This window comes from Sinohyriopsis cumingii, chromosome 4 (assembly GCF_028554795.1).
Source record: "Sinohyriopsis cumingii isolate HCF-2022 chromosome 4, ASM2855479v2, whole genome shotgun sequence".
NCBI classification, from domain to species: Eukaryota; Metazoa; Mollusca; class Bivalvia; order Unionida; family Unionidae; genus Sinohyriopsis; species Sinohyriopsis cumingii.
Window position 1 is genome coordinate 15,324,375 of NC_142964.1, and position 26,764 is coordinate 15,351,138.

The 26,764-nt window shown below is 35.7% G+C and overlaps 1 protein-coding gene across 7 annotated transcripts in view; it reads right to left on the reverse strand.

The window, feature by feature from the left end:
* The window catches only part of LOC149800657 (E3 SUMO-protein ligase PIAS2-like), a 102,329-nt gene extending 80,607 nt beyond the window's left edge, over nt 1-21,722 (reverse strand). For 3 of the 7 annotated variants that reach the window (XM_089954693.1, XM_089954690.1, XM_089954689.1), the window contains exons 1-4: nt 21,640-21,722; nt 4,655-4,815; nt 3,980-4,074; nt 1,381-1,518 (exon numbers count right to left, since the gene is read on the reverse strand). In XM_089954693.1, coding sequence (XP_089810819.1) covers nt 1,381-1,518; nt 3,980-4,074; nt 4,655-4,815; nt 21,640-21,684 — 439 coding nt within the window. In that variant the 5' untranslated portion in view covers nt 21,685-21,722. Of the gene's footprint in view, nt 1-1,380; nt 1,519-3,979; nt 4,075-4,654; nt 4,816-4,856; nt 4,992-21,639 lie in introns of those variants that run through there. The other 4 variants (XM_089954692.1, XM_089954691.1, XM_089954695.1 and 1 more) reach the window with 4 other exon arrangements.
* Between the last annotated feature and the right edge of the window lie 5,042 nt (nt 21,723-26,764).

Consider the following 26,764-nt stretch of genomic DNA (forward strand, 5'->3'; position numbering starts at 1 on the left):
CACCAATGTACACCCTCGTAAATACCACTGTAACATGCTCAATTTATTTTGTGCATAATTTGTATTGTATAAATGCTACTGTTAGTTAAAGGGTGAGACAAAAAGAAACAAAACATATATATTTTTTTATTATTTTACAACCAAGCTCAGAAAGTGCAGACTCCTTCCAAAGTGGACACCAGAAGTTTCCTGCCACATGCAAGTCTTTTGAGTCACAATGGTCGACAGCCCACATATCTGGCTGTGTTCTGGACCCCTGCGTTTTCATCACTGCTTGATATAAACCTGTGCATTCTGTCAGTATACTCTATTAATACGTACCACCTACAGCAAAATGCATTGTCTGTATATCGTATATACTGTAATATGTAGCATGGTGTGCAGTGATTCTGGAATACTTTATGTCAAATTTGGTCAAATTCTGCACAGCAGTTTCGGAGAAAATGCACTATTCACACTTTTAGTAATAATGGTGAACACATGTTTTGGTATATCAGCATCAGTTATATAAATTTGAAAAACTTCTATTTTTAGTAACAATGACTTTATCTGATGGCAGAAGCACACTATGTAAGGATGCTTTCCATCAAATTTGATCAAATCCTGTGGAGTAGTTTTTTTCAAAAAAATACATTTACAGGTTCTTCTATTTTTAATAACAGTGGCAAACATTGATGGCAGATCAGCATCAGTCGTGTAAAACTGCAAACCCTTAATGCTAGGGTGCTTTTCTGTCAAATTTGGTCATTTTTTCCCCACAAAGTCAGTAAAAAGTATTATATTTTTAATAAAAAATATCACATCTGCATATCTGCAAAACTTAAACAAATCTTAAAAGTTCCTTATGCCAGGATACTGTCAAGTTTAGCAAAATAGGTTTTTCTATCTTTAGTAATGGTGACCAGCATTGATCTGTATCCATTTAATAAATGTGAAAGACCCTGAGGCCAAAATGTAAAGGATTTTCTTTTAAATACATTGTAAATAACTGAATAGGCAACTCATGATGGACCATACCATATGCTCACTTGGCTGTAAACAGATGATTTCAAATACTGGATATACGCAATTAGAAGTCCAACTGTAAACTGCACAGACCTAGATCTGGCAGCGAATAATGCAGTTTGTTTGGAGTAATCAGTAGAATAATCAACCAAGATCCTACAAATCACGATTTTTACAGTACACCAAGTTCTGGAAAGACAATCTTTACTCAGCTGCATTTCAAAAATTTTGAGCTGCTTCTCCAACTAATAATAACCTCAACTTTCATTATATCTAGTCTCTAATCCTAAACTTTTAGCTTTTGATGTAATATGGCCATTGACATATATTGTGAAAATATTACAAACAGCCCTCGTGCACAAGAATAAAACTCACCTAGACTTGTTGGTTTAAGTAGTTCCCCCAAAATGTCATAGAATGGTAACCTCTTGAACCGTACATCAGGGTGGACTGGAATACCATTTGGTTGACCTGAGTGATTTGTTTCTGGGTGCCGAGAAAAATCTACTGGACCTATAGAGAACAACTTTAAAAATTCCTTACATGCTCTAACACTCATATCAAAGCCATGCGTAATGTTAGCAGTTATATATACTTCAACATCTAGCCAACAAAAAAGCATATGAACTTATGGTACCTCATGCTATGCATGATAAATAAATGATAAAAATAATAAATGGTAGGGAAATTTATTTCTAAGTTATTCACCAAGTTGTTATCGACACATACAAAGTCTGATAAAAAGACTCTTTTATACAGGCCACCAACCCAAAGGGCAAAAAAAACCCAACCAAAAGTCCCTCAAAGGGAGGACACTCTACTAGCAGAATTTTTCCAGGAAGTCGACCATTTCTTCTTTTTAGCAACTGAGAGTTGAAACCATTGCCAGTATTGTTGGACAACAAGATTTGTTTACACAAGCCACTCTGTCTGCTCAACTGGATGAAAGATCAACAATGAGAATAAACTGGACACCATTAGAAGACTTTTGGTAAATACCAAATGTTAATGTGACTTTCCATTTAGGCGTAGCAATAACAAGATTGTAAAGATGGCTACCACAGAGGCCATACTAGATGTCAGATTAGCACCATTTTCATTTAGTACCAACAAAGCATAAAAAGCCTCATGGTGAAACTCCAATGTTGATTTGTAGTTCCACAGGAAGCAGCAATAAAAGTTTCAAAATCACCTTGATGACCATAATGGATATCTGCGAAAGTTTTATTTAAGACCAATCAAACACCATAAGATTTTACAGATGGCTGCAGAAGTGGCTATATTGGATATCAGACTGGCACCATTTTCATTATGACCAAAAAGACACTGGTTAAAACTACATACTAATATGACTTTCTGCAAACAGTGAATAGATTTTCAAGATGGCAACCGTGGCAGCGATTCTCCACAACTGAACAACATATTTTCATTTTTTACCAACTAGATCTTGGGATGAATATGCATGTAAATGTTTCATGGCAATCCTCCAAGTTGTTAAGGATGAGTAACAACAACAAAGTCAACTTAACCCATTGACATATATCTGATGAGGGGCCACCCGTAACCTCTCCAAGTCTATGACCAAATATATGAATAAGGAATATGTATTTAATATTTTAAACAAATCAGTACTTAAACACAAATTTACACAATGCATCAAAATAATAAAATTGAAATATATCAACATGAACCCACCAATACACATCACAATTAATAATGCTATGTCTTTTTTCGTCCTCTGCTGAAAAAAAGTCTCATACGAAAAATGTTCATCTGCTTCTGCCAGACAAAGGGAGATTGTAAGGATTTCCAACAACTTGTGGGAAAGAGAACAAGTATACAAAAAATTCCAGGCTTTGAATGGTATTTATTTCAAACACAGGGATGACAGTTAGGTTGGAGTCTAAATGATCTTAAGTAATCAATAAATAAATACCGGATAGCACAAAGGCATGATAACACAAAAAAAACCCCAACAAAGTTTGTATACTGTAAATTCAGGCTTCTCCCACCAAAAAAAAAAAATCCAAGTTTTTTACTGGATGAAATTGTTTTTTTCTTTAAATGTTCATTTATGACCCTCACTAAAAATGTGAACTTTACTCTGCTGAACTGCATATGCTAGAAGGAAGAAAGTTCTCTTTCGACAAGGGTCATCTTAATCACATAAAAATGTATGCCTTTGTATTAAAAAAAAGATGACAGAATTTCCTCATTAAAAGTTGTCTCCACAGTCAGTATATATCTATGTAATTAGCAGCATCAGAATGTACCACGATGGTGAGCTGGGGAATGGAAGTAGATATGGTTATTGCTGATAAGGATTAACACCATGTTGATGGTGCTAAATACCAAACAAAGAGCCAAGATAAGCTTTATAATTTTTCTTTTCCAGGATCACACATCACAGTCATATTGGTACATTATGACATTAGGCTGGTCATCATACCTTCAACATAAGAAAAGATACAGATATGGAGCCAACAAGTCTACCAGCTTACCTGACCAATGCAAATGCGCTTTCTAAAACAGGAGTAGTTGTTGAACTGAAATGTGTTTATGGTAAGCACCTAATTATTTCATAAAACAACTGTACCTCAACTGACTGTTCTGCAACCACCAAATTCTTGTAAGAACTCAGCAACTCCAATTATATGTGAACATTTCATGGTTATCACTTGACATAGGCCTTCTTTCTCCTGACCCCCCCCACCCCCCAATTTCCTGGTAATGCAGGAATCATGTAAATTCTATCACACAGTGTTGGACATAGAATCCAGTGAGTTAAGAACAACGTGACAAATTGTCCTACAAACCCTGCGTACATGTAAATTCTCCAAGACAAATAATTTTTGCATTATTTAATGGTCAAAAAGAGCACCCAAGGGGTGCACAGAGGTCAAGACTGGGATACACATGGCCAAAAATTGTGCAAATCTGCCATCTCATACTCAAGGTGCAACACTGACCATACCTGTATTTGTGACTGCAGTATTTCCTGCCGTGTGAGCTTGTGGAGGACTGAGGGTCTTTCCTGGGAAACGTCTTCTGTCATTGGAAAAAATTTGACTACATGCTCTTAATAAGACATCTGCTCAAAAACTTAAACACAACAAAATAAATATGCATGCTTGACAAAATATTTCAAGTGAAACAATGAAGCATAATTTGTATATAATAAGTAAATATGTGATCTCTTTGGGTTAATTAAGGTTCAAATAAGAAATTGGCAAACACAATATATACATTTTCCATTAAATGCATTGTAAACAGTATTCTAAGTTTAATGGAAAAATTATTGGAAATATTTCATTAACCAAAAGAAATATTGCAAATGGAATGAACTTCTTGTATCAGGTTTAAACAAAGTGCATATACATGCATAAACATCAGGATACCAGAAGTTGTGTTTACTTTATATCATTTATATGCATAATTGTAGGTGGCTAATAAAATTAGGAGTAGAATTAAATGCTTTTAAGAAAAATAACTTCATGCAAAACGATTTATTCAAGTATACCAACAAATCTTCTTTAACCTTTCAATATATACTTCATAGCTATGAAACACCAAAAACTTAAAGTGATGCACTTGTCTCATTTTCTTCACTAATGAGTGGAACAAAAATGGACTCAAATAAGATATTTACCGATAAAGGTCCCTAATTTTGATCTGTACTCGAGGTTGGCACCCTCTCTCAACTAGGCGAACAGCTCTCTGTAGCAATTCGCTTTTGCGGCCATTTTTGTTTCCACCCGCAAAGCCTAATATTAACTGCAGTTCTGATACCCTGAAGTTCATCACCATTTGCTGGAACAGAAAGATCAACACACTATAATCAGCATATTTACCGATAAAGCTCCCGGATTTTGATCTGTAGCGGCACGGACAACCCTCTTTGTGACTGAATTAGAGATATGGCCCTTTGTAACAATGTAGCTTTCACACCCATTTTGTTCAATCCAGCAAAGCCAAGCAATTCTACCAGCTCGGCTCGCCGAAAACTTAAGACCATTTGCTGCAAAGAAAATTCACACAAAATTAGATTTAAATATAAAGGAAAAATACATAACATCATGATCATGGTCTTGAAAGCGTCAAAACCAGGATTATTCTTGGGAACCTCTGAGGATGTGGAACTGCCCCAATGTGCCCTTCTGCAACTTTTAAGACAGATGTAACTAATGGTGGCAACCTATTTGTCCTAGGATGCATCCTGTGATGATGTTTGAACCAAGGTCTTTGACATTTTAAGAAAGCACTGTTTATAAAAAAATTTACTATTATTGCTCCATTTTTGACAATATCTACATCGCCTAACCATACATATACACCTCTCCCTGGAAAACTTGCGCACAACGTGGTCCAAAAACACAGATCGCACTATAAGCAACGGTGCGAGTTATCGAGGGACCTCCATAACAACATGAAATGATGCCATCCTTGATGGGCCTAGAGAAAACTGCCAGGCAGGGGTGGGATGAGGTGGGCAAATGGTTTATTTAATGGCTGAATACTCGTTTTAAAATTGCGTTGGGATAAACTGTCAATAAAGAGCTTTATCTATCAAATTATTCATTTGAATGTTAATAATTAAAAATTACATTTATTTTCAAGATATCCAACTACTGAGAGATTACTAACATTATTGCAACTGGTTTCAACAATCCTTCACATGTACGTGAAAACATCGTGTATTACATAACTGCTTTATGTTGTTGAGCAGCCTGGTTTCCTACTTCATGTGTTCCTTGCTTTACTCTCTACTATTGTGAAATGCAACACAAGGATCATAATAAACAAGGAACTAGACTATTTACTAATTCATAATAAAACAAGGTTCCTTTTATATATAAAAAAGGAACATATAAGTTCGTGAAACAGCCTTCAATGTCAAAACTTTTTTTAATTTGTTCTATTACTACAATACCGATACCATGATTTCATTACAATTAATGGGGAAACGTCTCAACTGTGAGGAAATCACGGAGTGCTAATTCAGGAATTACAAGTTAACTACACACTCTGAAACTAGCTTCTCATTAATAAAAAATATATGCAAACCAGAATATTATTTCATCAAGTATTCATTTCACTTGGTTGTCTATCTTGGATCACATGTGTGAATGAGAATGCTAATTTAAGGTAGCTCAATTATATTACATTGACAAAAGAATTATAAGTGTTTGATTGATCACTTGAAATGAGTTGACCTGACACTCACTAACAAGGCATGCTTGCACTTTTCATGTATCCCACCCACTTTATTGCTACAAAAGATGGAATTAACATGTTAATACATGGAGATCAGCTTTTAATTCATTGCAATAATACAAAAAAATACTTGCGCAATCAGGTATCAAAATAAGGTCGGCACTTAATTATGTTCTCAAAGAAACACTCACGGACATAGCTCTTACGGTAGATTGGCATATTTCACGTTTGAATACAACTGGGTACATTGTATTTACAATCATTACACTTAAACAACTTAACAAGACTAAAAGATAGAACTAGTACCCAAATTTCAATTGAGAAAAACAAACAATTTATTTGGTATTTATGTATTAAACTGATGCCTCTAGTAGGCATTAGGCATTAGTGACATTTTCATTGATCGAAATTTCGTTGCATACTGTTTAAACACTTTACCAGGAATGTTGTTTGCAAAGAAATTTAACTAATACATGCCTTCTTATTAAATGTTGATAATTTCATAATGCTGACTCATATTTCCAGGTCATATCAACCATTTTTGACAACAGAACAAGCGATATGAAGGTTTCAGTAACAGATTTTTTCATGATTATTTTTCATTTCAAGAAATAAGGGTTAATTATTTGATACTTTATAGTTTTAAAAAATGGGATCCACAACTGACAGTGCATTATAAGCAGGTTCGTGAGTTATCAGGGTGTGAATTATCGAGGGAGTGGCGTGCATGTATGTATGTGTGTGTGTGTGTGTATATATATATATATATATATATATATACACACACACACACATATATATATACACACACACACACATATGGATCCAAGGTGAAATGTTGTATAATGAAAATAATACAAACCTACTTGTTCATGAAAAAAAGTGTGAATTAAAGCAACAGCAAGGGCTCACCATCACAAATACCTATCTTGATGAGTAAAACAAATGTTGTGTGCAATAAATGATTCAGTGTTAGAAGCCATTATTTAAAGTCCATTGAATGTTGTTTGAGCTGGAAATACCCATACTTGACGGATTTGTTTATTTCCTGGAGGTTTTGTCAACAAGTGTGTAGACAAAAGTTGGAGTCTAAAATCAAAAGACTACCCAAGAATCCAGGAGACTTGGTATGTATGTTATATTGATTGGGGGTGGGGGCAGAAATAACTATAGACAATATAGAAAGGGATATAAAGAGTCAAAGGAACCTAAATTAAATGTTTCTTTTTACACTCCAACCTTATTCCAAGGACATGTGATCCCGTTTTGAAACAATAGATAATCTATCGTTATGATATTGCAAATCTTGCATCCATCAACCACAGATAATCAACATAATCACAGACTGTGACACTGGGGCCATAAAGCAAAATATGTCACATAATATGTGTGTGTGTGTGTGTGTGTATATATATATATATTCCTTTTCAAACTGCTTTATGACCCATTCAACAAGATAAAATCCCTCTTTTCAAAGGATATAAGGACATAAAACAGTTTTGAAGGAAATGTGGTAAAAGATAGACAGACAATGAAAGGATGGAAAAACAATATCACAAGTTCCCCAGCAAAGATTAGGGGATAATTCAAAATGTGCACAATGGTCTTTTTTTTTGTTCTTCGCTAACCAAAATGCAAACAGTACTCCTGTGAATTCACTGGGTACTCCTTTTGCCTGGTTGCCATGCTATCTTTGATCACATTTGTGAATGACTTGGATAAATAATGATAGTTTTAATGCAACACACACAATAATTTTTACAACAGAATTCAAGTGAAAAATTCTAGGGAGTTGACTGCACCGGACAAATGACCGCCAACACTTATGATTTGTGTGCATATTAACTTTTTTTAAAATTTGTTCCGTTCGTTTTTTGATTTGATATAAATGACATTACCAATCTGATAATACTGCTCATAATTTAGTTTAACTATAAGGAAAATATGTCCAAAAATCAAAATTTCAAAACAGTCAGCAGTTAATTCAGTTCTCATAGAAACACCAGCAGACATAATTGTCATCATACATATTTTTCACAATCAAAATCATTTATACAGATACCAAAACCAAATTAAAATGTGCAACTAAAACACAAATTTCACTTGACAAATCCTTTTTCACTGCTATATTTTTCTTTTTATTTTACAACCAAGCTCAGAAAGTGCAGACTCCTTCCAAAGTGGACACCAGAAGTTTCCTGCCACATGCAAGTCTTCCGAGTCACAATGGTCGACAGCCCACATATCTGGCTGTGTTCTGGACCCCTGCGTTTTCATCACTGCTTGATATAAACCTATGCATTCTGTCAGTATAGAAAATGCATTTTTCTGTTCTTAAAACATGAGATGCTATTTACATACTACTGTTAAAGTTTTGTAATACAAGTTTGTTCATTTTTTTGGCAAAAGATAACATGTGGAAATCAGACCGTGAATATTGCTTACTTACCTGTGAAATGGTTAATGGTCAATCAGCTTTCAAAATATATGCCAGTGAATGTGTAAGAGTTTGTTGGTGTAATTGATATCAACACTAGCTACTGATGGCTTGATGAATACATTTCGCTACAACACAACACTAGAACCTAGCTAACTGATTTCACACGAGTACTGATATGGAAAAAGGATCCATGTATCGATAAACTGATTCTTCGTTTCACTTCTACTTGAAAGTAACTCACCATTAGTCTGTTTTGGTAATTTACCTGAGAAAGCTTCAATCATGCATATTTTCAAGATGTTGACCTGCTGCAACATGGCATTCATGCTAAGAATGCAATTTTTACTCCCAAAATTCCTGCCTGTGTTGTGTTTTGAAAATTTCAGTTTTCAGTAACTTCCAAAATCAGAACAAATAATAAATACTCCAATATCTGTCTGCTACATGTAGCATGTATAAACATTAATCAGTAACAAGTGGAACTGATGTAAAACTATCCTTCAGCAATTTAAATAAAGGCAATTAAAAGGAAAAATTCGGTATAAACCACCAATGCTGTTTACTTAATTGACTCGAAATAGCTAGTGTGGTGTGTTTTAAGGCTGCAGTGAGTTCCTTGTGCTAATTTGCATAGGTAAACAAGATCACAAAGTGGAACTAGCCCAATATAGGTAAATCAAACAAATGCAAGATACAAGTAGGTGAACAATAGTTATTAAATGTCACTACCTCGAATGAGAATGCTTAAGCCATCTGCATTAAAGGTTATTTGTGAACAGTGTCAACGTTTCTTTTAAGCTGGATTTTACCACACACACACAGATATATAACAGAAAGCGTGATTATTTCTGTTGTCAGAATATTATTCAAATATGATTAATAACACTATATTTGTCTTGTTTAACGCTACTTAGCTTCAATTTTTTTAGATGTTATTATTATGTAGATGAAAACTGCAACCATTTAAATTCTTTGCAATTTAGCTTTAGGGTTGGTAAGGTAGTCCTGTTTTTAATAATCAAAAGTCATGTATGTTCACGGTGCATGACAGCGGTGACTACTTGATGTTCCAAAGGTTTATTTGTCTGAACTATTTCTGTACAAGATACAGTGGAACCTGTCTTGAAACACTACTGGTACTCCTGCCAAAACATGATCTCTCATGACAGGTGGTCTCTTATAACAGGTCATATAATATAATCAATAAATCTGTACACAATAAATCTATCTGGAATTCACCAAATAATTTATTTCCCTAGAATAAATAATGAAAATTTAAAACATTATTATGATTAAATCGTACATAGTCCAAAAAGTTCTATCACTAGTCTTAATGAATAAAGTTCTAATTAAATTCCAGTGGTAGCTATGCACAAGGTATTTTGTGTGTGATATAAATTTGCAGTGTAACATATTTTCAAACCCCGAGAATGACGTCACAATGTACCAGTATTACTTCCTTCATGCTGGCAATGCATCTTCTGGTTTGGATTACATGTCTGACCCACTTTCAAAACTCAATTTCAGGCAATGCACATCAAAAATACCTTTAAAAAATGGTATAATCACTGATCTCTCTAAAAATGTATCTGTAGAGCATACCTTAAAATGTGCAGTAAAATTAAAATAATGCCAGATACACAAGATTTCATTTTTTTAAAGTTTATATAAAAACCAATAATTCCATGCAAAACGTTATAGCTTTAACGCAGGGTATAGTGCAAAAAAAAAACAACAATTATCCCCACCTTGCTTGCACATAGCCACCAGTGATGTGCAAATTAACCCTTTACCTGGGAGTGTATGGGTTTGTAGCAGTTGATATGCATGTACCAAAGGCACACACTGCACTATAAACAGAATACCTGTTACATATTTGACTCCTTACACATAGGCCTGCCTGTTCACTGTTATAGTTGATGTTAGTTCAACATCAATTTTATCCAATTTACATTCTTGGTACATATTATGTACAGATAGTTTACGAGTAAAATCTGATCGTTATAGCTGTATATTTAATTTTCATCAAAGAATTTTTATATGCACTTAAAAATCTTGAGAGAACTTGTTCCCCATCAAGCCAGTGAAGCCATGTGGCCAACCATAGCTGCCATTTCTCATATTCGAAATTTACCTTGTCTGCGTCTACTTCACTAAATCATCTGAATTTGATAAATTTTAAAAAATTCAGTGTTGCCTACATCAACACCAGAGCCTGCACCTAAGTTACTTAAGTTTTTAGTCACCATTCTAATCTAGACCTGCCAACCCTGATGAGTCAGTCTCAGTAAGGCAATTGATTTTTCCCCGCAAGATTGACCAGTTTTCAGTAAGGTGTAAGAAATTATCATAAACTGCTATTGTAAAGCCAGAAAACTTAATTAAAAGTTCGGTATTCAAAACATGCAGCGACGACAAACATTATGTTCAACTTAAACGCTTCTAAAGTAAACACAGACTTTTACCACTAACACAGCTGCACAAACTTTAGTTCCAAACCATATGCAGCTCAATGACTTGTTGCTATCTCTCAGCCTGACATAATTCTTGAAATTCTTTTTTGCATTTCACACAACGATGGCAATATCTCCTGCCACTAGACATACTCAAATTGGCACATGCTGTCCAATAAACGTATTTGTGTCCCTTCTAGCTTTTATTCACAAGAATCTGAATATTCCTTTTCACTCTTCTGTGTTGATTATTTATTAACACTTTTCGAGAGGTTTATTTTCCATTTTGTCTTGAACATGCATCACTTTCAAGGAACCATTTTTAACAAATTCTATAATCAACAGTTTGATCATGATAAAGAGTTTCGGGTACTGTGTAGCAGGGACATTTGATATGATTCAACTGTTTTTAAATTTTCTAGTCATGTATATTGTCATGTTGGATAGAATCCACATTTCAAGAAATATTCTGCTTCTGCAGTCTAAAACACTATAAGCAGAATCTTTACAGCACACTCACCCCATGGCCTTATGGAAATTAATCATTTGGTTTAACAGGTCTAGCTCTATGGTCAATGTAGTAAGTGAGAACAACATGCATTTGTGTTTATGCAAATTAATTAAATGATTATTTACAGAACTTATAATTAGTTTTAGATTTTGAAAATCCTGAAGATATTAGAGACAAGATAGTAGATTAAGTTTCTCTAATTAGTAAGAGTACCTTGTATATATATTTAAAAGAAATAGACATTTTATACTTGAACTCTGAAAATTTTTGCCAGCCCTTACACATAAACAACATTTATTTAACATTTATATTTTGAGGAAGAGGTTGAAAGTGAGTGTGAGCCTGATCAGATATATTATAATCATTTATATGTTTTCAAATCAACTTCTGGACAACTCATTAGTGAGATATTAAATGTTTAGTTTAATGCAGGAAACAGATCTGTGAAGCAGAAACAATCAAGCCAGTTATAGAAATATGATATCAGGATGTCTCCTGTGAAGTCCACTAGGCTGAAAAATATACAGAGGCAGAAATGGTTCGGGGGAGCTTTTGAATTTGATTTTGGTACAGTGAAGACATTTGTTTGTTTGCTCTACCAGCAAATTCCCCAACGTAGATGCCACCTACCCTAGACAGCTACTACAGCTGTTGTCAAGTTAGTCTCTTTCCCCGACTAATTTCACTAATTTTAATATGAAACCCGGCTCCAAATCAAACACAGATGAACCAATTATCTGGATATTTCAGCAACAATAATTTTTCAGTAGTTTTTGCTTTTATGCCACAAGTCCGTATTGTAAAGGCAATGTTCATAAGATGACAAAATTGTAAGGGGCAGCAGGTCTGCTAATCATCCAAACTCCACAAAGTACTGAACAAAATCTGCAGCCTTCATTTTGGCGAGTGGAGAATCGAACCCAGATACTGTAAAAGCGGATTATGATTAGATCTTAAACAGCGTTCAAAATCGCTGTTTACAGCAGTGTTCAAATGCACTTCCATGAGAATGATGTAGCAGCATCGAAACTCACTTCCATATGAACCTGATAGAGTTTTCCAAAGGCGCTTACACAAGAATGGGGCAGAGGTGTCCAAAGGCACTTGCATGAGGTAAGGGTTAAGATCCACACTGTTGAAGGTGTTCATGTGCCCAGTCTTGAATGTGCTAATGTGCCAGTGCCCTGAAGTGTGATGATGTGCTAAGTCTTCAATGTAATCAAAATATATAATCCACGAAGTCCTCGTCAGAATTCACTCTAATTCCAATTTAATATTTCTAACCAAGTATATCAGTTAAGAGCACTTTGTATTTCCAATGAATAAAATCCACCCAAAGATACATTGAACACAATAATAAGACTGATTCCTGCTTCAGATGTTATTGCAGGAATGAGTAATATCTCATATAAACAAGATTATATAAAAAATTAAGACACAAAAATGAGCCAGGATGTTGGACAAAAGTTTAATTATAGAACAATTCCTTAGTAAAATTACGGTAGGGAATGTGGTAAACATCAGGTAGGCATGGTATTTTATGGGAAAATTCCAATATACATAAACCCAGACCAAAATAAATATGTTTACCACAACTAATAATAATCTGAATATTTAACCCACACTCCTTGGGAAATATTATCAATGTACATGTATTATATTTTTTACAAAATAAAAACATCAGTGTCTCTAATCAGGAATAGAGTGAACTTGATTATAGACAAAGTCAAGTCCAAAATACAATTATACATAACCTATAACAATGGGGGAAAATACAAATATTAAATATACGGTAAAAAAATACTTACCCAACCTAACTATAAAAACCAGTGCAGTAAGGAACAAACATTTTTTGTTTGGCTTAAAGTAATTGTAATGAAGCGAGAAAGTCACTGATCATATTAAGAAAAGATGTATCCACAAGGCATCTGTGGCACTATATTTCCATATGTGTACTGGGTGCCAATTGTTTTTTTTTAGTAATGCTTTTTGAATAACTGCTGTAATGTAGCACCCAGACTGCATCATTGTAATTACAAACCGGTATAAATAGTTAATCATCTGTCACCAGATCAAACAATTTCATTTTTATGCTTTTAATAACCAAAACATGAAAATCCAAAAGATTCCAATTTAATTTAGAATCAACTCTCAAGACATGCAGTGTAAAATTGAGGTTAGTCAGCAGTGACCACTGTGTTGGGAATGGATGACTGTGGTCAGAACACACCTGTAAATGTGCTCATGTGTACCTGTAATAGGGTTTAAAGTCGTTTTAAAATGTTTTTAACACATTTTAGAGTGAAATTTTTACAAAATAACAAAAATTATATTTGTAGTTTAAGTGGCAGTATTGTTTTTTAATTACCTAATTGTAATTATAATAGTGTTATCTAGATACTCCTGTCAGATAAAATTAATTGCAATGTATAGTTTCTACTGTGCTTTGCAATTATGTTTGTGAAAAAGAATTTTTTGGACAACACTCCATTTTCACAAATTAACACAAGGTGATCACCTTGCAGTTTGAATTTTACCTACCTACAGCCAACTGCATGCTATTTTTTCAATCCTGTCAGCATGTTCAGCAAATGATAACATGTATCCACATGAAGAAGGCATTCCAAATTTGTTTGAATGTTCTCGACTGGTCACTTAACAGCCACTAGTACTCTAGTTTCTCTGCTGCTTCACATCTTGTGAATAAAAATTAGAGGCTGATACTTCCAGGGCATCATGCAATGAATTAGAGGCTGATACTTCCAGGGCATCATACAATGAATTAGAGGCTGATACTTCAGGGCCTCATGCAATGAATTAGAGACTGATACTTCCAGGGCCTCATGCAATGAATTAGAGGCTGATACTTCAGGGTCTCATGCAATGAATTAGAGGCTGATACTTCCAGAGCAATGAACTGCGCAGCATTCAGTTCCAAATGGTGGTTACTGCTTGTTCTAGTCCAGGGGAAATGATGATAGATAATAAGTGAACACTAAAGTTAAATGAAAGCATCTATTATTTTCCTTAATCACTTTCAAATGTTGTTTCCTCCAGTTTTGGAGAATGGGGGACAACGACCCTACCCTTAAGTGCAACACTGCAGGGCGCAGGTTTATCATCTCGCATCTTGCAACCAAGTGCATTATTTATCATCTACTGTTTACTTAATAAGTACAGGAAACTGACAGTCATTTGCCTCATTATGTGTATCAGTATCAATCGTATTATTGGGTCTATATAGCAATACAGGCAAAACATTTTACCAAATAATTATTCAGTAAATAAATACAAATATGTATTCTCAACTCAATCAGTTGGAAGTATAAATAAATAATTACAAAATGCAGGCTTTCATTATTGCTCATTCAAGAGATCTGCCTGCTTGGATATCTGGGCAACAAAAAAAAAAAGGCAACATGTTCTATGTATTTTTGATTTTATCAATGTTATTAACAATGCATCATCAAGACTTACTGAGGTTTAATATGTGCAGGTGAAATGTGTACAGTGAGTGATTTACAAAGGTTAGTACCTTGGACCACTCCAACTCAGCCACCCAGGGCCCTTAACAACAACTGGTAATCAGTCACTTTTGTTTCGAGGGAAATTGACCCTAAAAACTTTGATGTATAGCCTCCTTTTTTCCCAGTATTTTTATATATAAATTTGCAGCATTATTCATGTATCTGAGCATTTCTTTTAACAGACCATATCTGGGAATTTGTAAATAGTTAAAAGTCCAGAACTGATGAGAACTATTGCTTAATCACGATATTGTGTTTAAAGAAAGTATGTCGATTTTAGGCTGATATTGATATTGGCTAAAAATGCTTGATTTTATATAATAGGGACAGTCAGAATCATCTGAACCAGAATGACCCATCTCAGACTGTAAAACCTGATAAAGATAAGCATAGCTGCTAACCCTCCAGGCTCGCAATTAGTGAAAATAGGGATAAAAATTAGTGAATTCTGACATGAATCCGTCAAGCGATCTTCGAGTCCTGGAATATTTGTCGGAAAAAATGTCTAGCATAGTCTCCAGCTGATAAAGGTAAAGGTAGATTGTGTTCAACAAGAAAACTCACAAACAATGCTTCAGCGTTGGTAGCTTGCAGGTCTTCCGTTGAGAGATGAAATCTGATGCGAGTTCTTAATTTTCCCAACCTCTATGTGCTTTTTGCTACCAATGTGCTTCCTCACGTCGTCTCTGCCACTATACCCAATGCTAAAATTTGTGGCACACAGTGTGCAACAAACATGTATATCAGTGTCTTATGGCTGAATGCACTGCCAATTTTGGTATATTCCAAACTAAACTTCACTTTTTGTGCAATACATTTCTTTTTCCTTGTTGCTGAAGACATTTTGAAGATGTGGTGCCAAATGGTAATTCAAATCAGTGTTTGCAGCACATGCTATAGTTCCACTAATATCTCTACCAGCAGTACTGGACCATTTCGGCAACTGCCATTATCACGACTAATGCTTAACAGGAAAGCGGTTATTTTATTAAAGATTTAAAATAATTGAGAATTGGGAAATTCATGTTTTTTTTGCATGTGGCATGAATACATGCCAAAATGTGAGGGTTGGCAGTTATGCATAAGGCTAGCCAAGCACCAGCTATTTTAGGTTTTCTTTTTTAAAGGTAACATGTCCATTTTTAAGAATGATCACTAAGAATCCGTTTAATTTAAAAATTAATATGTTTAACATATTTTGAGCTGCTGCTAGTGGAAATGACTCAAATCCATAAAATACACCATTACCAGTAGTCCACTGGACAATCATATGTCTATGAGCAAAGACAAAACCAGCACCAAAGCTCGTACATTGCCAAAAGAGGTGCAAAAGGTAATGGCTAAGTGGCAGTTATTATTATGGATTATCTTAATTACAGGCACAAAAGGAGATAACCACATATATCGTTTTAGTGTTAGGGCCTTGAATTTGGTGACAGGATGTTCATTTAACATGTTTGTAAATGATATCAGGAAATAGTAAAGCAATTAAAACTTGCATTGCGTATCAGTGGGTTCTAAAGTGTTGAAGGCGGTAATAATAGTGTCCTGACAGGACCTCCTTTGAGATATTTTACTTTGCACCATGAAATTCGTCAGATTAAAAATGTTGGAGCCACTTTTTCAACCAAAGGGGCCAATTTATGCCATGATGCAGGGACTTAAATATATGTGTAATACTATATTGGCGCTTCCATGCGACTGGAGTAGAGGGATCAAAAAGCGTTTCCATGCGAATGGTGTAGAGGCGTCCAAAGACGCTTGCATGAGGTAAAGGGTTAATAAATATAAGAACACCATTATATACACGTGAAGTTCAATCTACTGGATATGAAAAGCAAGAATGAATAAGAATGTTTCTTTATAACTGATAATACTAAACAATGAATAGTCTTTATGAACAATGTCATTGACACTTTATCAATGACTGCCTCATTTTTTCCAAGACCATTTCTGGAACGCCTTCTTGAAATCAGATTTCTCAACACTGGGCCCATCAACAGAAATTCCCATTAAATTTTTCAGAGTAGATATACCTACAGAATTTTATAAGTTTGTTTTGATCAGATACTGGCGAGCCCCCTCTCCCAGTCTTTAATAGAAATAGGGGCAACAAGTGTGTGTGTGATTTCGATTTTTAACATAGCTTTAACAATTTTTCAGTCATACTGCTATGATGTCTGCAGTGTGGCAGTTTATAGTGATGTCAAGCACTGGGGCATCATGCTGCAGACATGTCACATGATACTGACACCAGGCTGACAAGTCCTAACACTAACCTCTTAATGCTGAGCGTCTAGCAAGGGAACTGTTATTACCATTTTTGTAAGTCTTTGGTATGACTCGGCCGGGATCGAACCCACGACCTCCAGCATCCAAGGTGGACACTAACCACTAGGCCACCAGAGCAGTTAGGGGCAACAAGTAACCTGGTAAACTGCCTCAGATGCAGCTGGACATTAATCTTCATTTTTCAAAGCTAGATTAGCTATATTCTTTGTGCTTGCTATTGACTTGTCTTATGAAGTACATTTTAATTTTTCATTGAAATAATTGACTCTGGTTCTTTCCAGTTGACGACTGTCATCCTTGTAGCGTCATCCTGTGTTACTCAGTTAAGTTCAAACCACAAAAAATGTGTTATCTAAGTAAATAATCCCTAACACACTAAGCAGTCCCAAGTGTGTCTCATAAACACATGCAAATGACACCGAATCTTTTTGCTGACCTGTTCAACAATACTGTATATCCGCCGTTCATTAGTCACATTTAATTGCTTCTCAAAACTGACTGACAGCTTGCAGATAGCTGCAATCATGTTCAAATACATCTTATTCGTCATCTAATGACATGATCCACTGATTGATGCAGATAGTGAAAACAGGTATTAGGTGGCCTGAATCACCTATTATCAATAAAAAATAAAATATTTAATTTATACAAATTTGCCACCAGCAACTTTTGGCAGTCAGAAAAAATAGTGCCAATTCCAAAAACTTCCGCATTTGGCGACAAATGCCAAGCCTAGCAGAAGCCCTACATGACCGCTATTGTAAAAGGCCCTGGCAAGTGCTCTGATGTGTATTGATAAGAATACAGTAGGGAAGTATCTACTTCTGTACATTAATCAGCATCAATCAGTAAGTAAAATATATTTTCTCTGATCTTAGTAGGGTTCTCTTAACTCCATTTTCAAGCAAAGCCTGAGAAAACACTTTAACTGGTGTGTGTGATTTAGGTTTTTAATGTAGCTTTAACAATTTTTCAGTCATATCGCTACGATGTCTGCAGTGTGACAGTTTATAGTGATGTCTACCATGGGGCAACATGCTACAGACAAGCAACATCATGTCCCACCCAGTCACATTATCCTGACACCAGGCCGACTAGTCCTAACACTAACCTCCTAATGCTAAGTACCTAGCAAGGCAGCTGTTAGTAACATTTTTGTAAGTCTTAGGTATGACTCAGTCGAGGATCAAACCCACGACCTCCCGCATCTGAGACGGACACTTTAACCACTAGGCCACTGGAGCGGTTACTGTAAATGGTAAAGTCCTTCAAAAGTGCATGGCAATAATATAATGCCAACATTTTTACATTATATATTCAGTGTTTCCATTTACCCTCATTTGCGTTTCAGAGACCCCCAAATTTTTAATTTGACCCCCAGTTTTGATACCAAAGTTTGTTTTTAACTCAGTCTGACCCCCAGTTTTGACACCATGGTGATATTTGACTCTCAGTCTTGCACTCCTAGGGGATACACTGATATTTGGGCAATTTTTTTTATATAAACAAACATAATCATGTAATATCAGCTAAATAATGTACTCACTGCCAAGAATACTGAAAAATCCTGTTGTTAAATTCAGCCTGTCTTCTTTAGCTAAAGTAATTTGCATGAAGGAAGAGGGAATTAAAATGTATCAGCCTAAAATTAAAGAACGGGTAATATTTCCTAATTTGAACAATTCTGTGGTCTCCAGTAGCAAAAAGAGAGGTTGTTGTTGTTGTAGGGTTTAACGCCATTATTCAGCACAAGATAGGCTATACATGGTGGCCAGTATTAATGGTGGAGGAAGAAACCGGGAAAAGCCCGGAAAGAACCACCAATTTCAGGACAAATATTTTTTTTACTAAACAATGTCAAATGCCTTTCAAGTTGAGAATAAGATAAGGTGGGATATAAATTGTGGGAAAATAGTTGCCACATTACAGTAGCTTGAGACTGTATTTAGGCACCACTAGTTGCAACAAAATAGGACATTGTTTATTTGCCAGTCAATTGCTGGTGCCTACATAACATTCACTGTAGAACATGGTTTCTTTGAACTATGTCAGAGGACCAGTCCCTTTTATAAGATAATTGTAATGATAACAATTAACTGTTAATTATTCACAATGGCTTTCTTGCTTGTTTACTTAAGACTAGCCTTTAGCTATTGCGCAGTTTGGCCATAGCTTACCAGAATATACACAAAGACGGCAGGACATGGGAAAATTAAGGAGTGTCACAGGGAGAAAGATTAGATCCTTTCAGAATATCGTATGTATTTTAAGATATAAGTCAATGATTCATGAAAATAATGCACAAAAATGCCATGAAAAACCTCCCGATTTTAGGTTCCACTCTCTCTATTCTGTATTCACTCTCCCTACTTGGCTTATGAAACGTTGACAGGTATGCTGTATAGCAAAGACTCATTAGTATAGCCCTTATTTTGATGTATGAAATTGGCCTTATAGTTCAGACGGTGTTCATGTCCTGTACTTTTTATGCAGGGAGCATTCAAACCGTCACACAGTGAATGGAAGGCACTTGAGTATTTGAGTTAATAAATATCTGAATTCTATGCTTTGTGATGACATTCCATTTTGTTTCTGGCATTGGCATTTGTAAACAGCAAGTTTATAAAGTACATTTCTTCTTTAAAAACTGCATCCAAACCAGAGGCGTCACAAGTAACAGCTCAGTTGAAGCTAAAGCAAGCAGGATATGACAAACTCTTTACAAAATCTGGAACTGCACATACCCTACCAAAAGATCACCTGAGCTTTAACCTCAGTAGAACAATATATTGCTTAGGCAAAGTAAAAGGCATAGTTCTAACTACTTTAATGAAAAGGCAGCAGCCATTATTTTAACTGTGATAGCCAACACTGAAAGTATAGCAGATCTCCATTGAGACATCCCAACTTTGCAGTTACAAATGGCTTCACTAGTGGTTACCTTTCAAACATAAAACATGCAACCAGGGTAAAATTGAGGACAAGTTTCTTCATAATGGACCAGCAGATTCCACCCATAACCAAGACATATCAAAATATCAAACTGGCTTTCAAGATACTTGGAGTGGCCACCAATATGAAAGACAAACTAGTAGGATTTAAAACTAATGGTGCATCAAACATGCAGGGTGAACAAACTTTAAAGTTCATTTCATATAGGTCGATACCTCCAAGTCAACAAAACCATAAGTAGCAATTCTGAAAGTGATGGATACAGAGGTCTGACAGGGATCAATACTAAAATAGTGAGTGTTCTACAAAAAATTGTACCAAATGGGTCAAAAGATTTTACTTAATATCTGCATACAAAGGTTAGTCAAAATAAGCTCTACTAATTACTAGCAAGCGGACTAAAGTCCAAACTAATCAGAGGGTGAAAGCTTCATTCCAAATTGTGCCCCGCACGGTTGGTCTCTGCTACTGTTGGTGTTGGGTGTGGTGTGCAAATTGAAAACAAAATTGTTAAGTTTATAGTCTACAAAATAAACTGGGCACATGAATGGTAAAGGTATATTTAATTCAAGGGAAATGAATGAAAGAAGGCATAAAGAATGAAAGGTTTCTGGTCGCTGATAAAATTACGAAAAATGCTGGAATCAGTGGTGAAGGGAATCCTCTTTTTTTTTGCTATCTCAAATGAGAAACAAAACAAAAACTAAAAATACGACACGTACGTGGACAGACTACCTCACAAAACTAATGTCTGCCATTCTCACTGCATTAGGATAATTATCATGAGGCTGGACAGCGTCTTTAAAAAGTAACGAAACCTACAATTACAACAATATATATATTCCTCACCCACCCACTTTAACTTTGCCTATTACAATCCAACTGCTGACAATCAAGTTATCTGGTGTTTCTAAGATATTATGAACACTTTACAGCAAATGAAACAAACTTGTAAAGTATAATGTTTTATAAGACAGTAAAAATATGTCGGATATTTGATCTAGTTGTTATAATGAAAACAAAAATCAGAAAGCTTTTATTCATTTGTTACACGGTGTAATCATTTATTTCACGGTGCAATTCTCAGGCGCGCGAAGTAAATACGGCTGTTGGAATTACTAGCCTTTCAAAACTAACAGAAAGTCAGCAGTAAGTTTCGGTTTATTGTAAGTATTAGATGTTCCCGTTGAAGTGATAACTTTCGTTATATAGCGAACGGTAAAACTTAAATAGCACATTCCTTACCTTCAACTCCTCTGTTTCCGCCATATCGCATGTTGAACTGGGCATGCGTCTAAATGAGCGCCTCGTTTTGAAGAATACATGTAGCTTTTAGCCTCGCTTACAAAATAGGTCAACTCGGTTACAAATAGGCCAATGGCGTGGAATTAGGTTAAGCTTCGCAACAAGTTGTATCATCTGTTTTCCAAATATTTCGGCCCTTTTCAGATTCACTCCTTTTAGGCTTCGTGTTATATATTTTTGAGGAAAATATATTACTCTGTGTGTGTGTGTGATATTAAATATCAAATCAGTGTCATTCACGCGGATTAATTTTTCATGTTGAGAACACAATTTTTTAACTGGCAACTTTCCAATATAATTTTTGAACTGGCAATTTTCCATGAAGTGTCATGTGGTTTCATTATAAATCCACTATAAATGAGGTATGCACAGAGCAACGTGTTTAATGTTTACTTTTGACTAAACATGTTATAGTAAAAGCCACAAGGTCATGTCAGCGTTCTGAACCGACTATTTCAATGACCAGCATCGTTTTTAAAATTTGATTATACACAACTTTAAATGACAATTATTCGCTTTATTTGGATCCTCGTACGTCCACGTTCCTTTGGAAGGTCCTTATTTAAATGTCCCGAGAAGTATGTACGGCAAAATCAGTGCTAAATTACGTATATAGTTCCGGACGTGGTCAACATAATGTGTAATCCGGTAAAAACTGGATTGATTGTCGCGCTCTGTGATGTCACAATGAAAACAGCGCTGTTGAAAACAAATTCTTACTACCCTGTTATCAACGTCTTTTTTTCTTGACCCAGTTTAGTACCTGGCTACCACGGTAAAAGTTCATAGCGATCAACAAGTTTCCTCTGGAGATGTTTGGATGTGCAGAGCATTCAACAATCATGATTTTACAGACTTTGGTTAAACTATTTTAGTATTAAATTTTATAAAACAATTAATATTTAATTTAATTTAAATAAATGCGCTTACATGACCACATTGACATAAACTTTTAGGTCCATAAAATCATGCAATACACACCCACTGAAACTTAGCAAATGTTTCATTCATAAATAATCGACCGACCAATTAATATTTGGGGAGGTTGGCGGAGGAGGGGGGGGGCAGGGATTTTGGAATAAATTTTTTTCAGCCTCCAGATATCTTCATGCCAAAAAATAAAATGTATTTTAACCAGGTTGGGAATCTAACCTTCGACTACTAGTCCGACGCTCTACCAACTGAGCTACTCCATCAACGCCCACCCACCACCCCGAGAAAGAAAAGGACGATAACCAACAATGACAATATTGGCAGCAGCGGCTTTGCCGATGACAATGTTGATATCCATTCGAACACAGGGACTAGTATTACATGCGTCCGCATTTTTATAGTTCCTCGTTCCTGATCAATGTGAATACAAATAACTGTTTTACCACCAACGTCACTGTTGTCATGACTACCGCTGTTTCGTCGCTGCTGCTACTATCAATGCTACTACTACTGGTAATGGTCACTGATTACTAATTGCATGCCTAATATCATCTTTTAGTGTAAGTGACCGACAACAGCAAACGTACCCTGCTAGAAGCGATCTTTTCAAATTTATACATACATTTATATAAAAGTAACACATTACTTTTATAACGCATTACATCAGAACATCCTATAGTTTCGGTTAGACTAAAGTAACTAACAACAGTAGTGCGAGACTTTGTGTAATATTGCAAACCATTAAAACTCGATCTCTTTGTAAAAAATTTACTGATTTAGACAAATATGTTTCGAGCAATGAAAATCAAGATTACAAATCTGCGCATATATCTCAGCGCCAATACATCAAAACGGAATGCTCCAAAGGACTGTGACTTACATTTATGAAGTGTAGGGAAAGTTTAATACCGTCTTGAACTCCGTACGCCCTAAGCCAAAAACGAAGAATGTATGGGGTTCTAGACGGTCATAACAGTTCGTACACGCCGGTTAGCAACGTTTAATGACTTTATTACATCATAAACCTAACATATACTTATTTTGTGACAGAATAATAAAAAATAAAAATAAAAAGTATCTCATGGCTACCATCGTTGGTCGAGAAAACCATAGTTTTACAACAAACTCAAATATTGTAACAATTACCTACATTGGAAAAGAAAAGTTGGTTTTTTTTTTTCTAAATCGTGCCAACGATTGACGAATCGTTACTAACTGAAACCCATTGGGTGCGGGTGGGATTAAGTTACATTGATGATAAACCACACAGTAACTCATTTATATGTATCATAGCATATTTTCATATATTTTTTATATTATAAATTAGATTTTCGCACTGTAACTTGTGACATTGCGGTTGTTCGCGATTTTGTTTATTACCCAGTCGGTATTGTCAGTCGGTTAGGTTTAGTTTGGTGGGTTTAACGCCGTGTTTCAGTATCTGATAGACTGTACATGGCGATCAGTATATCTGTCGGAGAATGAATCTGGGAAAATCCCAGGAAGAAGCACTAGCCCACGGAAAGCTGCTGGCAAACTTTCTCCCATACCCACCTTGGTACGTTGGCTAAGCCGAGACTCAAACTCACAAGCATAGCGGTGAGACGATAGCGATCTGTAAATGCAAACGTCTTAGACCACTCGGCCACATGAGGCCAATTTGTTGTCTGTGGAAGTGGTACATTTCAATAGTCCGAAGGTTTTACGGAACGAAAGAAAGGTTTCCTGCCCGTAAGGTTGATTGATTCGAACATGGACGCTCGCACATAGGGGCCGGATCTGGATTTCACCACTAAACATGTTTTGGCCTACATCAGTACATCCGTAAAACTTAATAACTGAGCACTAGATGTTTAACAGACACACACACACACACACTAATTCTGTGGGCGCACCTGACTTCGAAGGATCCTCAGTTCGAGAGGTTCGCTGAACCAAAGTGCATCGGTCACAACTGTATTAGGCCCACGGCTTCATTGTTCAGAAAGAAGGATTCACTGTTCTGAAGGTTCACAAATATTGTTGTTGTTGTTTTAATCCAGAAGGACGGTTAATCTGTTTGATGAGTCATAATCGAAAAGAGGTTTTATTTATCTGAAGGTTCATTACTCCGAAGGAAGAGTTCAGGGGTCAGAAGGTTTGGTGGTCCGAATTTAAAATATAATGAAAAAATATTTATTGGTCTATTTTATTTTATTTCTCCTTTTACATTGGATATGGACTGGAGAGTATTGACCCAGAAATAATAGCGGGCAAAAACGAAGCAAATATTGCGGTTTTTCTTGCCTTTTTGTTATCTGCAAAATTTTAGTTTAGTTGTTCTTTAATGAATTGGGGGTGGGGGTGGCTCCGTATATCGACAAATCAGACGTTTAAATGCTGTCTGGCTAGTATTTCGTTATTTATATCGCACACAAATGTGTTCACCTTCGTTTAAATGTTGGATAAAATATCGACAGATTTATTATAAATCCGCCAATTTTCACTCATTTTCATACAACGAGTCTATTATTGCAGGACTTACATTATTTTTGTTTTCATCCTGTCCCTCCACCCTCTGCCAGTCCGTATATTTTCCATCTTATGGTAAGTTCTTTTTCGTTTGATGGACATGAAACGTAAGAGAAATGCTGCTCTCGGATAACGAACGTCCTCTATTCATTTGTAGGCTAGACAATCAAATATCCAGCTAAAAATATAGCTTTTTGTCCGTAATGTTCGTTTCTGGATGATAAGGTGATTTATATCTGTCCGATGGTGATCTGACTCTGTATAGATGTTTCTCTTGTGCAGAGGATGAAACCAGTGGGGGCTGGTTGAGTCAAGGTCAAGATCACGTGGGCTAAAATAGTTTTTCTCTTGTCCGTCCGTCAACGTTTTCGTTTTTAGATCGTAACTTGAGTTCTATTTGTCTGATGGTTATAAATCGTAACGTGCATGTTGATCACAGAAAGACGACGATCGTTATTGAGTTTGTTATTGGTCCAGGCAAAGTCAGTGTTTATGGTGGATAAAAGTAACTGTTTATTACAAATATATAGACAGAAACAATAAAAAATATTTTCTTGTTAAATCGATACTGAATTCAAAATCGCATTTTCATTATGAGTCGAATCTTACAACTATATAATTTATAGAAATAATTTTCATTTCCCTCGGATAATATTTTACGATAGCAATGCGAATACCTATACCAACATCTTTAATAAATAACAATGTTTACGGTTGTTATAATCTTTTAACAATATCTTTAAGAGTTCTCATCGGCAAGCGCTCATCGTAGAATCTCTCCTCCAACAGGTAAAAAAAAAAAAAAAAAAAAACTTCAGCGTCTAAAGGAGCTAGCACTGGAAATATGTTAATGGCTAGGGTTACATGAAAGTGTTACTTTAAACTGAGTTGGTACCCAGAATAATAACATTCAGTTACTTTGCCTTATATCAGTAGCGTACTAAAGGGGGGGGGGGCTGGCAGTGTTGTTGCTCCTGGCGGCAGAGGTCTTGGGGTGCCAGAACCCCTTTGGGCCATCATTGTCGCCTCAGGCGCCATTTATTCGTAGTACATCATTGCCTTATGTACAATTGTAATTGCGATTTATGTTTGAAATGAGTCGATTAAAGAATATATTGAATTGTTTGAAACTCTTTTCATTAATTAATTATACGGGGCCCCGAGTGGCCGAGTGGTCTAAAGCGCTCTCCGTCACGGATCACTGCCATCTCACTTATCGATCTTCTTTGCCTTAGATATTAATCTAGTCTAGTTCTACTACTCCCATACTTAACACACACACACACACACACACACACACACACTGGACTACCTTTTCCGTGCATCCGTCTGTTCTTAAGCTATTTGAAAAAGGATACGTTTTCATTTAGTTAATTTTTACGGACCCAGTGAATGCTACGATCATGCTGCTTAATTTATACTCTGTGTTTCTTGTTAAGCATGCAATCAATCAAATATTAGGTGACATTGATCTTTTTGTTTAACCTTTCAGAGACTGCAGAATCATATATTTTTTAAAAGGAAATGCAGCTTAGTGTGCAACAGTGACCTAGTAAGTGAAACACCAAAACTATGAATCCCCCCCCCCATATAAGAAGCTTTACTGACAGTGATTTTTACA